The 13,983-nt window shown below is 44.0% G+C and overlaps 1 protein-coding gene across 2 annotated transcripts in view; it reads left to right on the plus strand.

Annotated features, from left to right (window-relative positions):
- KALRN (kalirin RhoGEF kinase) overlaps positions 1-13,983 on the plus strand; it is a 455,469-nt gene extending 441,486 nt beyond the window's left edge. For both annotated transcript variants that reach the window (XM_056495829.1, XM_056495830.1), the window contains 7 exons: positions 950-1,071; positions 2,161-2,292; positions 3,990-4,154; positions 4,971-5,049; positions 6,178-6,378; positions 7,257-7,395; positions 9,261-13,983. In XM_056495829.1, the coding sequence (XP_056351804.1) occupies positions 950-1,071; positions 2,161-2,292; positions 3,990-4,154; positions 4,971-5,049; positions 6,178-6,378; positions 7,257-7,395; positions 9,261-9,806 (1,384 nt within the window). In that variant the 3' untranslated portion in view covers positions 9,807-13,983. The remainder of the gene's footprint in view (positions 1-949; positions 1,072-2,160; positions 2,293-3,989; positions 4,155-4,970; positions 5,050-6,177; positions 6,379-7,256; positions 7,396-9,260) is intronic.

The following is a 13,983-nucleotide window of genomic DNA, read 5'->3' on the forward strand; positions in this document are numbered from 1 at the left end:
ATATTTCTGTCCTGTTTTAAGCCAGCACAGTCAGGCCAGCAAAAGCTGCAGAGTGCAGACAGTTATCCCAGCAACCATGTCCTTCTGCAGTACCCAACAGATTAAGCTTCAAGAACTAGCCTACTTTTGCCATCAAGGGAACTTATTGTTGGCTCTAAGCTGGGTCTCCAGTACAGCTAAAACAGTTACACAAGCAAAATCCTTTAATTCAGGCCAGCTCCCTCAAATTGCATATTGGAGACTGAAGTGTGCAAACGGCAGTGACTATGAACAGACCTGCTATAAATCCATGAGACTGCACAGAGCTGTTTATTTTCCCAGATTGGCCCAAAGACTGAGTGTGTCTCATGAACTCAGTGCTGTGCTCTTTGTCCCTGGCTGTTATGAGATGTCCAGTCTTCCAGCAGGGGCCCTGGCAGCAGGGTCAGATCAAGGGCACACGCTCCAGGGGTCTGAAGCTCCCTGGAAATGTCACCCTGTGCTCTGTGACTGCTCCCTGCATCTGTGGGAAGCCCAGTTTGTCTGGTGTGTGTTGGACTTCACTGCAGAGGCACAGCAGCTTACCATCTCCCAGGATAGGAAAGATCTTCATGGGTAAATCTTTCCAGATATATCAGATCTAAGCATCCAGCTCTGGACAGGCACAGGCAATGTTCAACTGGACTGCTTGCTGCTTGAGTGATCCTTCCCATCTCTTCCTACACCACAACAGACATGAGGATTTGCCTGGCAGGCAATTTGGACCAAAGGTTTGCTCAAAGGTTTCATTAACAGCTAAACCCTGACATATGAAGGGTACTTGGGCACCAAATTGCTGGAGGGATGTTCCTTCAAATGGGTTCACAGGACTTGTGTGCACGTGTGTTTGCAGTGAGGCAGGACAGGAACTATATAAAAGCCATTAGCAAGTGAAGCAGTGATTTATAACTTGGGCTTCCTGCATCCACAGTGACTCAGGAGAGCTCACCTTGAAGATCTGCAACCTGATGCCTCAGGACAGCGGCATCTACACCTGTGTGGCAACCAATGAACACGGAACAGCATCAACCTCTGCCACCATCAAAGTCCAAGGTAGCACATCTGACCTTAGCACTTGGGATTTTTCCTGTGTGTGGTCCCTTGGGGGCTGGGAGCACACAGGAACAGCCCCTGCAGAGGCAGCCAGATGTGAAGCTGTGCCAGGTGAATTGAGATGCTAAAGTCGTACAACCACTCCCCAGCCACAACTCCCACCCATGGCTCAAAGCTTTGCATACTCCTTGTTCTTGATTAAGTCATCTGACCATAAACATCACATTTGGGAAATGAAAATGCACTGGCACTGGTCCAGCTCCTGCATCCTGCTCCTAGTGCTGCTTCCCAGGAGCTCAGTAAAGTCAGCCAGGGGAAGCTCAGCTCCCTTGGGCAGCAGTGATGCCCCAGCTGACTGCAGGAAGCTCTGGGCTTCAGAATCTGCCTGGGGTAGGAGGAACTGGCATCCAGTGACACCTGTTTTCTGCCTCCCCTTGTCTTCAGGGGATAAAGGAGGTGAGAGTAAGATTTAGCCCAGATGAAACTGTTCTTCAGAGATTCAGCTTGGAGACACATCTCCAAGCCTGAATTCTCAGCACTGTAATTAGTGACCCATCTAACTGGAATGAATATGGAATAATGACCTGATGCTCATTGCCTCCAGCTCTGAGAAGGGATTTGTTAGCACTAGAGATGAGGTGCCAGCTGTGTTGAAGGGGATGATCCAGAGATGAATGTTCAACTGAAGAGTTATAGATGCAGCAATATCACGAGCATTTAAAAGTTTATTTGTTTGGTCTCACAAACCACCCTAGAGATCCAATTTCCCCAATTTATCCAAGCAAGTCAATGGCTACACTAACTACTCCCTGTGCTGAAGGGAGCCCTAAGCAAGCACAGAAGGATTACTGGTCATTTGTCAATCTGCTCCCAAGAAGCACCCTACACACAGAAGAGTTCTGAATGCCTTGCTTGTGTAATTTTGGGGCATTCAATGGTAACTGACTCCTCATCTGCTGCTTAGTTAAGCCCCTCTACAAGGTGCAGCTGTCCAGTAGTGACCTGATGTACCTGATACACCTGATCTTTAATAAAGCACTAGCACTTATTGATGTGCTGCTGGATTTGGTGTTGTTTCCTCTTCCCCAGGTGTGCCAGCTGCCCCAAACCGCCCCATTGCTCAGGAGAGAAGCTGCACCTCTGTGATCCTACGCTGGCTACCCCCAACCAGCACAGGCAACTGCACCATTTCAGGCTACACTGTGGAGTACAGGGAGGAAGGTAAGTGGTGTGAGCTGTGCTTGCTGGCTGACAGACTGAGAACAAGGTAAGTTTCCTTCATGACACAACAGGTCCTAAAAGCTTTCTTGTCACCACTGGCATGCCACTAATTGTAGCTTACAGATCCCAAAGATCTGCTCTCTAAGGCAGAGAGAAGCCTTTCTATCACCCAGTCCAGCCACTCACATATTACAGACCCTTCTATTTCCTCTGGTCATATAAGACAAGTAAAGTGTGCTAAGCTAAAACATCCATCAATGAGGCATCTTTTTATCATTTGTATTTTACCACCATCCTTTCTGGTGGGTGCTTCCCAGAAATGCAAAACCAAATCAGCCTCATTATTTTTTTGACCTGGATAAAGTTGCAGATCCCTGCATACTTTTCAAGCTCAGCTCTGAAATCCATTTGTTCTTAAACCAAACCATCCATTTCCCCTGAAAAATTAGCTAGATATTAAATGCAAATTTTTCCTAATATGCACAGGCATATGCTCTTGTAAAGGACATTTGAAATTATTTACATCCCTTTTTGCATTCTTCCTGCAAAGGTGTGAGAGTCCCTGGGCAGTAAATATACCTTGCTTTAGGTATATGGCCTCTGTTTTTTCCCCTTCATCCTTCAAAAAATCCTACCCCATTTTAATAAGCATGCAAACCTATTCAGTGCATCATGTTAATGTCTTCTCCTAGTGAATATTTCCCCTCACTGTGCCATCAGTGTGACTGAAATTTTTGTAAAAGAATAAAAGCTCCTTTATTACAAACAACCAACAAAACAAACATAAAAAAAAAAAAAAAAAAAAAAAAAAGCAGTGTTTTCAGTATTCCTCCCACTTCAAAGGTAAAACTGACTCTTGTAAAACCAACCATGACCTTGTGAAATCTGACAATCAGAATTTCTCCACAGGACACACAAAATAAATGGGTCATGGTAAATAACATAGAGGTAAAGCCCTGAACTTACTAAAATAAGATAAAACTTTAAGTATTCTGGTAGAAATCTCCCTCTGTGACAGGGCTCTGTGTTCCAGGGCTCCTCTTGTGATCTCTGACTCTGTACAGATGAGTAAGTATTGGTCCTTTGGTTGCCACAGGTTGGGCAGGGGCTGAGTTCGATAGGAGCAGAAGCACAAGACCAAGTCACACATTTCTTTGCTGCAATTCTGCTTCATCTGCAAGCTGCTTGTGTTAAGTGTCAGAAAGCTGGTTCTCCTCCTGCAGCTGCAGCTTTCAGTGTAGCTTTCATCTGCAAAAGCATTCAGATTCCACTGATGCCCTGCCTCAGCTTCATCTCCCTTGCCCATGGTTTTGGGGCTCTTTTTCAGTATTTCTGCTACTGTTTCTTTCACAGCAGAGCTGTCATCAAACCAGCCCTCCCTTCTGTCCTATCACACTGCCCTGGGACATCGCTTGTAGCACACAGCCACAGCTACAGTGCTGGAGAGATCAGCTTGTCCTTGGGCTGAGCTTTTTCCATCATTATCCTGAGTCAGATGAGGGGCATTTCCTTCTTTTCTCATTTAGCCAGACGGGAAGGTGGCTGCAACACTAAATAGCTTGTTGTTCTGCTTTAACAGTCTGCTGTAACAGATTTTACCCTCCCAGGGTACTACCTAAGCTGGGCAGAGAAACGTCAGCCCTGAGCTCACCCAGTGAGTGTTTCCCTCAGCTCCCCTCCCTCCCTCTGCCCAACAGGCTCGCAGGTCTGGCAGCAGTCGGTGGCCTCCACTTTGGACACGTACCTGGTGATTGAGGACCTGTCCCCAGGCTGCCAGTACCAGTTCCGAGTGAGTGCCAGCAATCCCTGGGGGATCAGCCTGCCCAGCGACCCGTCCGAGTTCGTCAGGCTCCCCGAGTACGGTGAGCGGTGCAGGGGGAGATGCACTCAGGGATCCTGGGCTCTGCATGGCTTCTTTTGGTTGTCCTGAGAAAAACAGGGATCCTGGACCGACTAGGGATACAGGAAAAAGCATGGGAGGTGCACAGAGCCAGCTCTTGGCCCCAGAAAGGATTTTTGTGTCTTCACCTCCATCCTGCCCCTGCCACAGGGGCTGTTGCAGATTCCCAGCAGCTCCCTGCTTTCTATGCCCAACAGGCTCCATGTCCTGGCTGGTGTCTCTCCTGCCTTTCCAGCAATGCCAGCAGCACCTGCAGCTTCTGCTGGGCAGCCCAGCTGGGGGCTGCAATTCCACTTGCAAAATATCCCCCCTTGAGCAATGCAGCTGGAATGGGAATGCTGTGATGGAGGCAATTCCCAAGCACTCAGTGCTGCAGGAATTTGGGGCACAGCTCACTCTCAAGTGCTGTGAGCAGAGCCCACTGTTGCAAAAGTTTTAGCAGCCCTGGTGTGTAACTGGGTCTGTGACTGGCTTGGATAGCTGGTGCTGGGTGAAGCAAGAGCTCACACAGCATAGCTCTACCCCGTCTCTATGGCCCTTTTCAGCCCAAAATTGCAAGGACATATTTGAGTCCCCCTTATCCACACCTTCCCCTGGGGAGCTCTGGCATTTAGTGGTCCAACACACTGGAGCTGTGCCTGAACAGTATGAAAATAGACTCCTAGTGATAATGCTTCTTGTCTTAATAATAAAGTCTCACATAATTTTCAAATATGCTGTTTATAGTCCACAGCAAACTGTCTTTATACCTTCCTGTATGTTCTTTGTTCTCTCAAAGACTCTGCTGCTGATGGTGCCACTATTTCATGGAAGGAAAACTTTGACCTTGCCTATGCAGAGCTGCATGAGATTGGGAGGTAATATTTACCCTGCTTATCACTGCAGTAAAACACTCAAACAATGGCTTTAAGCTTTTTCCTTGGTGGGGAGTTTAACTTTTGTAGTTGGCTTGAAAACTGCTGCTCCTTTCAAAGAGCATTGCATATCAGATACTGATGAAAATACTGACTAAATTCTGTTTTTCAAGATAAGTTCTGATTTGAGAATTGCAGATTAGCAAACTTGTGAGCAATGAGGCAGCCAAATCTCTGGCAGTTGGTATCTTCTCTATCATCCCTGATTTGGGGCCCTGTTTTGAAGTAATGACAATCTACTGGTTCTGGATAAGCTTAACCTCAAAGACTGAGTTTGCCAAAACACTTGGGCATGTGACTGACTTATCTTTGCTGATTGGGAGGGGGAGTTGAACAGAGCCTAAATAGGAGCAGCACATGTTGTCAGCCCTTGGTTCTCTCCACAGATAAGGGGCATGGAAATGTATCAGGTTAATGCAATTATTTCTTCAGCTCAGATGTCAGAGACAATTCTGGGGCTGAAAGGACAGGAGTCCCTCTGGTTCTGTAGAAAACGGATGGATTACTAAGAGCTCAATTTCAGCACATGGTTTCACTGGGTAGTTTACTTTCAGGAATGGTACTATGGTCTGTATGAGTTTTCTAAATGCTTTCCTGACAGCTTTTTTCTTAATTTCTTACTGTGTGTCTGAAAAAGTGAGACAAAATGGTACATCAGTGATTATTTAACAGGGCTTTCTTTTAGTTGTTTGAGGAAGTTTGGTACCTTTAATAAAGCAGCTGGAGAAGGGAGACACACAGCTAAAATAAAATGAGATAGAACCTGTAAAAGTGGCAGCAAATTGAACCCAGGGGAGGTTGTTAGAGGATATCAGTATGGCTGCACAAAGCAAAGTGACACCATTTGCTCTCAGTGTTTGCTAATCCCCAAAGAATCTCTAGACCCAGGGTAAGAGATCGAGGGCCTTTGTTGGAAAAGGTTATGAACAACTTGTTAAATCTGATGCCTTGTGAAATATTAATGTGATGAATCAAAAAAACCCTTCAAAAATCATTCTGTTATTGCACTAAAAACTAAGCATGATTTATTCATGAGGCCACCTCATTATTCTGTTTTCTTTATAATTTCAGGGGTCGATTCTCCATAGTAAAGAAATGTGTCCACAAAGCCACCCGGAAAGATGTTGCTGTAAAATTCATTAGTAAAAAAATGAAAAAGAAGGAGCAGGCAGCACATGAAGCAGCTTTGTTACAACACTTGCAGCATCCTCAGTACATCACCATCCACGATACCTACGAGTCTCCTACTTCTTACATCTTAGTTCTGGAACTGTAAGTACACAGAGGTTGGATTCAAGTGTCAGCCCCATTAAAGCCAGGCATAAAGATCATCCTGAGTTCAGCAGGGCAAAGATTTTTATTGATTGAGATGTCAAATGAAATAGCCATTTTCTGCAGTTTCCACTGTCTTTTCTTTACAGTAAGTAAGATTAAGAGGGACAAATAAAACTGCTTTCTACTTGGGTGAAGCTTGGGTAATTTGTGCCATTGAAAGGCATCAGACCTACTTGGGCAGTTTTGTTCACTTTCTACATTTGTGTAAAAGTATTTCAGCTTGATCAAAGCCTCCATCATTCTAATGCTTTTTGGTGACAAGATCTGTGTAGCAACCAGGCTGGTCCAGTAAGAAGAAACAGCAACCAAACTCCAAAATGCTTTGTTACAGTATATCCAACAAAGTACATTTGGGCTATTTCTTTGGGTTTTTGTACAGATAAATAAACTAGGTGGAAAACTTTTATTGGATTAGTTTTCCCACAGAAAATATTACCAGCTGAAAATGTCAATGATTTTTTTTTCTGCATGATGTAACCAGCTCTATAAATAAATTGATTAATCCAAATAATTAAGAAGTTCTGGGTCCAAAGGGGTTGTCTCTGTCTATTGAATCCATCCTTAAGCAAATGAGTTTTCTTTAAGACTGTTGCTAAATTTGTTGAGGACTGGAGATAACAATTGAGGATTAATCATTCTACCACTTCCATGGCCTGCAGTTTCTTGAGATATCATTAAATACTCATCAGATCTTGTGTTTTATTTTCCTCCCTTTTTTAGGTCACAAAGTTTCCATTGCAATTTTATTTTCAGATGTTAACTGTTCCTAGAGATGCCATGTGATGTTTCAGGCACAGGGTTTGGTTTGTTTGTAGGATGGATGACGGTCGTCTCTTGGATTATCTGATGAACCACGATGAGCTTATGGAGGACAAGGTGGCATTCTACATAAGAGACACAATGGAAGCCTTGCAGTACCTCCACAACTGCAGAGTGGCTCACTTGGACATAAAGGTAGGAACCAAAGAGAATGATGGTTATCATCAAGAGACAAGAGTGAGATGTCACTAGCACCTGTTTGAAGGAAAACTATGAATAATTTTATGGAGTATGGTTTGGGCTCACACTGTACCAACTCCAACCTTCCAGAGCAGAGCTGGCTTGTGCCAGGCTGGCAGGGGCAAAGGAAAAGAAAAGTAGCACACTACATTGTGCTGCAGAGCCTGAGAGGGGAACTGGGTGGGAAAGACACCCAGGGAAGGGTTCAGAGGAAGAACAAAGGACAAGCTGCACTGTGGAGAAGAAATTGGGGTATTCTCTAACGTCACACTCAGACTAGTACAGCTTGTACCTGCTTTTGTGAGCACACATGGCAGGAGGCACTGTACTATCCTGGATTTGGCATTGTACTCCTGTCCTTCCCAGCATCCCAGTTACCTTGGATGACAGAGAATCAGCCATTGAAGTTGTGATCAAGTGTTTCAAGTTTTGTGATCTGCAACACTGATTCTGATATGCCATTGCCAGGGATATCAGATAATCTATAACACTTTGAAGACTTAAATGACAATTAAAAATAGGGAGTGAGGAATGAATTTAACTTTCTTGTATAGTGGATTATCCAGCTTCAGGGAGATTTATTTTCATCTCTCCAAGCCCCAGGTATGTCAGATGAAGTGATACTTTCACTCTTCTGCTGCCTCTACCCCTACAAAAAACAATCCATTTGTACACGACCTTATATGAGAATTAAGACACAAAAGGCTAAATCATCCTGGTTCCTTTCTATGCAATTGTTTGTATTTTTGGTCTATTTATATGACCTGTCAAAAAGCAGGTATTACTTGGAGGTTAGAAACTGCACTGAATTCTCTGTTTGATCATAAGATACTTCCCAAAAACAAGGTGGAAAGCTAATTTTCTGTGACCTATTTGCAGTTTCCCTGAATGAGGGATGCTAAATAAGGCACCTTCTGTTGCTAAGTGGGAAGCAGGAGATGCACTAGCAGTGACAGCAGACCTATCCATGGATTGTATTGTTCCTGCTCAGGGATATGTTGATTTTGTCAATAGAGACTGCACAAGAGAAGAGCAAGTAGAGAGATGGGAACAGCCATGTAGCTAACTTTGCTTTACATATATATATATATATATATATATATGTATATATTCAGAAATCATCTCAGAGCCAACAAAGGAAGGATAATCCATGTTAAGTGCCCAGAACAGAGTGTATAGGCAATGCTCAGTATCTCTCACTGACAGAGAGACCTTAAATACTGAAAGTTGCTCAAACAGAGAGAAAACCAATTTGGATAAAATGTAATTTTATTCTCTTTTGGAAAGCATGACTGTGTCCTGGTGTGAATAGGGCAACACTGGCAGCTCCATGTCAATTGACAGCAAGAGTAATGGCACACACCAGTCCCTCCCAGGATAGTGGGTTCAAAATTGAACATGAAGAACATTTCTGCTGCAAGTTATGAACACTTACTTAGCCAGCTGTCATCTGAACAAATGGAATCTAAATAAACTGATCAGATATATATAAGTCCTATTAAAATTTAAACATCTATCAGTGCTTTTAATCTGTAGAGATTAGTTTGGGAAAATAAACTGTAAGTATTTGGAACAAAGTGCAAAATCCCAGTGTGTTGCCCTATTGAAAAAGAGGATCTTGTCATTGTGACTGCAGCATTGATCTCAATTTAGAGCAAAAAGCAGCTGAGCTGGTTCCTTATCATTCACTCTCCTGACCTCTCCCTCGCACATCTGATTAAATGTAACTATTGTTTGGCTATTAAGCCGACATGAATCCTACATATTTTATTTGCCAAAATATAGTTCTGATTAAGTTTATATCGCTGTCTTTTCAACAGCCAGAAAACCTGCTCATTGATTTAAGAATCCCGGTGCCTCGTGTCAAGATCATTGATTTGGAGGATGCAGTCCAGATCACAGGTCATTACCACGTCCACCACCTCCTCGGGAACCCGGAGTTCGCAGCCCCTGAAGTCATCCAAGGCCTGCCTGTGTCCCTGAGCACGGATATCTGGAGCATTGGCGTGCTCACCTACGTCATGCTAAGTGGTGTCTCTCCGTTCCTGGACGAAAGCAGAGAGGAGACTTGCATCAATGTGTGCCGAGTGGATTTCAGCTTCCCGCACGAGTACTTCTCCGACGTGAGCCACGCCGCCAGGGATTTCATCAGCGTGATCCTCCAGGAAGACTTCAGGAGAAGGCCGACAGCAGCCACCTGTTTGCAGCACCCGTGGCTGCAGCCGCACAGCGGCAGCTATTCCAAGGTCCCGCTGGACACCTCCCGCCTGGCGTCCTTCATCGAGCGCCGCAGGCACCAGTACGACGTGCACCCGGTCCCCAGCGTCAAGAGCTTCCTGCTGAGCAGGATGAACCCGGGCACGTAGTGCCTGCCTCCCTCCATCCCTGGGATCCTGCGCCGCCGTCTGTACATATCCCGGGGTCGGGTTTGCGTTGCACCAACTGCGGGGGAGTCGCTGCAGACGTGGTAGTGGGACAGGCAAAGGGGGTGACAGCAGCGGGGACACGCTCCCTCTCTCGGGGCACGTGGAACTGTCACATCCACCTCCAGAAATGGACTGCAGGAAGCAAACACCGGCTGGGAATGAGAGCCAAAATTGCAGTTGCCTTAATCTTGTGAGGCAGCCTTAGAAGAAATCCTCTTGATCTTGCAGAACTGAATTCAAAATGTACAAAAGATTAGGAGTAGGATAGTGGGGAGAATGAGACCAGGCTGACCTTAGCACTGCACGTACTGCAGAACTGGACTGGTCAGTTTTTGCTGAAATCATTGCAAGCCTGCTCCAGGTTATCAGTCAGATTTCTCATGCCCCATATGCCCAGGTCTGCCATGATTTCAGTGGAGACTTTGCCTGCATAGGATATACAAGATCAGGCTCCAGTCACTGCTGGATCAGCTCCCATGGTGGTGTGGCTTAGGTACACTCGTGTTGCATGGTAGTGCTCAGACCAAAATCCTCCATTAAGCCCCTCCTTGGGCTTTCTGCTGTGTTAAGTCAATGTGCAGCACCTTTCAGAGCTATGATTAAGGCAATGAATTCATTGGAGCATACAGCTGGTTCTGATTAAGCACAATGGGACTATGGTGGGTTTTTTAAAAGCATTTTATACACATTGTACAGAAATCTTTTGCAAAACCTGTGCATTGAGAAAAGGCAGAGTCCAATTTTTGCAGTATCTGTAAAGTAGATGATGATGGTGATGAAGACAATTTTTTCTATCACAGGTTTTCAGTATACATATATTGTATCATAGATATAAATATATATAAATATAAAGGATCCTGTTCCATTTCTAGCTTCAGAATTGCTTGGCCCAAAGTCCATCTGAGCCTTTCAGAGTGCAGTAGGAATGGTGAGTTCATTCTCGTGCTTACAGCTTGAAAATCTTTTTCAGTGTTTAAAGTATGTCATTTGTTTCATTTCCAAACTTGTAAATATCTCTCAGCCACCATTAGCACCTCATAACCAAAGCATTCATGAGGATGTTTTTATGTCCAAAGCCTAACTTGTAATAAAAATAATAATATTCACAATTAAAACATTTCTCTTTTGCAAGCCAAGTTGCAACATCATCATATTGATGTTACAGTGATGAAGCCAGCCTTAGGTATAACCAACACAGGGAGTCTGCAGTGACAAATCAGCAGTTTATAGGTTGGCCAAATCTTCCTTTCCAGAAATGGGACTGGAAGGGGAAACCAGCTGGGGCTTCCCCATCCTATTGCCACAACACAAAGCTCTACAGCCTTGAGGGGTTACAGTCAAAGAGATTTCTTTCCCCTGGCACGTGGGGACTTTGTCTCAGTGCTGAGTACCATTTGTGTTCCTGTCATGGGAAATGGCAGTTGTTACCAAAGGCTTTCCTAAGGAAAAGGGCTTGATGTGCTCATACATGTGCTCATACAGACTCTCTTGTAAGGGAGGGAGTCAAACCTCGTTTGCCATCTGAGTAACTGCACTGTGAGCCTGCAGGAGCAAGCGCTGTCTCTGCCAGTGGGTGGTGGAGATACCCTGCAAGTTCTGGTAAATTCTCAGGGCTCTGACAGCCCTTTTCTCATCCACCTCCAAGCTCCCTTTCACAGCAGGTAGCAGACTGGCCCTTCTCTTAGTGCTTGCTCTATCTCTACACCAGAATGGTCAGTATTTTGTTAGTGGAGGAGAGGCACAGCAAAAACCCTCAGCATTTGGCACTGAGATCAGGAAGCCACAGGCAGAAGGGTGAGCCCAAGTGCCTCAGCAGAGTCAGAAGTGGTTCTGTGAGAGATCCAATACAGGGAGGGAGTGTGGAAAGGTTTGAAAGAGACAAGTGTTCACAGAAGGTTAAGTTTTCTGGATCATGTAGAACCTATCATCTCAGTTCCTCTCTAGAGTTGCAGCTGATTTTCGAAGCAATCCAGCAGCACTTCTTAGATAAAGAGCAGACTCATCCTGAGCAACAGTGCAAAGTATGCAATTTCTTAGCAACTGAACACAGACAGCAGCCAATGGGGGTCTCTAATTACCACCAGCCTCAGGTACTTTCTCACTGCAGGACTGTGTAATTCTTCCTGTTTGTCAAAGCTGGCTCTTTGTGCTGTGATTGTGCTGCCCTTAAAAAAATATTTGTGGAAGTGTGGTCTGTAAAACCCACAGCTTTTATTAGGCCCATGGGTACAGTTAAAGCCACAGGCTTTCTGCTTGGCATTAACAGAAACAAATTCTCATGCATCACATGAAATTTTGAGTTATTTAGCATTTTGTTTTCCTGCATTCTGCATTCATATATCAAACTACAACAGCAGACACTTCAGATGCACAGGGGGAAAAAACTGGACTGTTTAAGGTAATATTTAAGCCTCTCACCAAAAGGCTGAAAGAGAGAGGATATATGATTAGGTATTGGTGCTCAGATTCAAAAAAGACTCCTTGTTGAGAGAGCTGGAGATACTGAATTCTGAAGACGTTGAATGTTCTGGGGTTACTTTCTTTTGTGGTTTGGCTTTTTCCATATTCGTGTTAAAACACCTTTTCCTGGACACCATTCTTCTTACAGCCCATTCAGGAATACCTGAACCAGCTAGAACTTCTGTATAACATTTATGATTACCAACCATTCTTGCTTTGCCTGAATAGTACCAAGCTGGCATGCAATGCTGGCATATGATAAATGCAGAGGATGTAGAGTAGAAGAGCCAGTCCAGGGTTGTAGACTTCAGTATTTTACAGCAATCCAGGCTTTAAAATTTGTAGTTTGTCTCTCTCTTCTCAGTGATACCAACAAATTTTGTTTAATCTTACTGCCCTGTCATTTTAAAAGACTATGGTTAGGGTTTTTTTTCAGTAACATGTATCTTTTTACATCTAAGTTAATGCTGAGACAAAGTCTGTGTCCTCAACTGACCCCGAGGCTGTGGCTTCAGTGGAGTTCATTAGCACTTCAGACAATTCTATTAGGCCTGTGCTATAAATACTGTGCATACAGGCTGAATGCAGAACCACACATTATAACCTGACTCTATATAACCCTATTTTAATGCCCTTGCAATGAGGAGACTGTGTCAAGTACCATAGGATAATATAAATTTCAGAGACAGATGTAAAGGCTTCTCTGTGCACATAAAGGTCTAACAGAAAATTTACATGCACAGGGGCTCACCACCTTTTTTTGTTCTTGCTCCTTTCCCAGCAGAGGTGGGTTCTCCTCTAACACAGGGCTTGGGTTTATTTTCGAGCTCATTCACTCATGTCCCATCAGATAATGGTGCTTCCCCAAGGAAACAAAATCAAATCCCATTTCACTAGGCTGACTGCACACTGCCATCAAGTGATGTGCTCTCGTTCTGGGATCTGTATAGTGCTGAGTGTTTCCATAGTGTCAGGATGCTGAATGTTTGCTGTAACTGTAGTCTTTATTACGGAGCTAGTGAAAAACCAACATCTTCTCTACTCAAGCCATATTTCACCTTCATGTCCAACTTCTGATGCTGGTGCTTTTACTTCTCTTTCTACCAAACTGTTCAACAATGCTCTGCCACTGAGGTCAATTTGCAGATAACTTTTGGAAAGCAAAGCCAATAGCAAGTGCAAAAAAAAAAAATCAATCTCAGACTTATTCACCGAGATAAGAGCAAACAGTTGGAACTGTATTGATGCTTTTCAATCCTAGCAACAATCCACTGAAGGAGGAAAAAAGAAACAGTATTGCTAACAGCTCAGCATTTTCAAGGTGCAAAGTAATTCCACAGCCTTAATTATTTCAGTGTATTGCTGGTCTGCCTTAAATGTATCTTCAGTTTTATTGTGGATTTCATTTTGTATGTACACAATGTTGGTTTGTAAAGGCAGGTTTGTAAATATTTCCTTTGTAAGTCTAATCACTCATGTGTACTGTTGTGAGGTGACTACTTGCTGTCCCATGTTGTTGTTACTATACTGCAGTATATATGATCACCTACAGACGTAGCTTCGACCTGTACATCTCCTGTCCTTGCATTCCCATAAATAGAGTGTACTAAAGACTCCGTTTCTGGGCTTTTTTGATTAAATAAAATTATTCAGAGAA

This window comes from Oenanthe melanoleuca, chromosome 7, assembly GCF_029582105.1.
Source record: "Oenanthe melanoleuca isolate GR-GAL-2019-014 chromosome 7, OMel1.0, whole genome shotgun sequence".
In the NCBI taxonomy this organism is placed as follows: Eukaryota; Metazoa; Chordata; class Aves; order Passeriformes; family Muscicapidae; genus Oenanthe; species Oenanthe melanoleuca.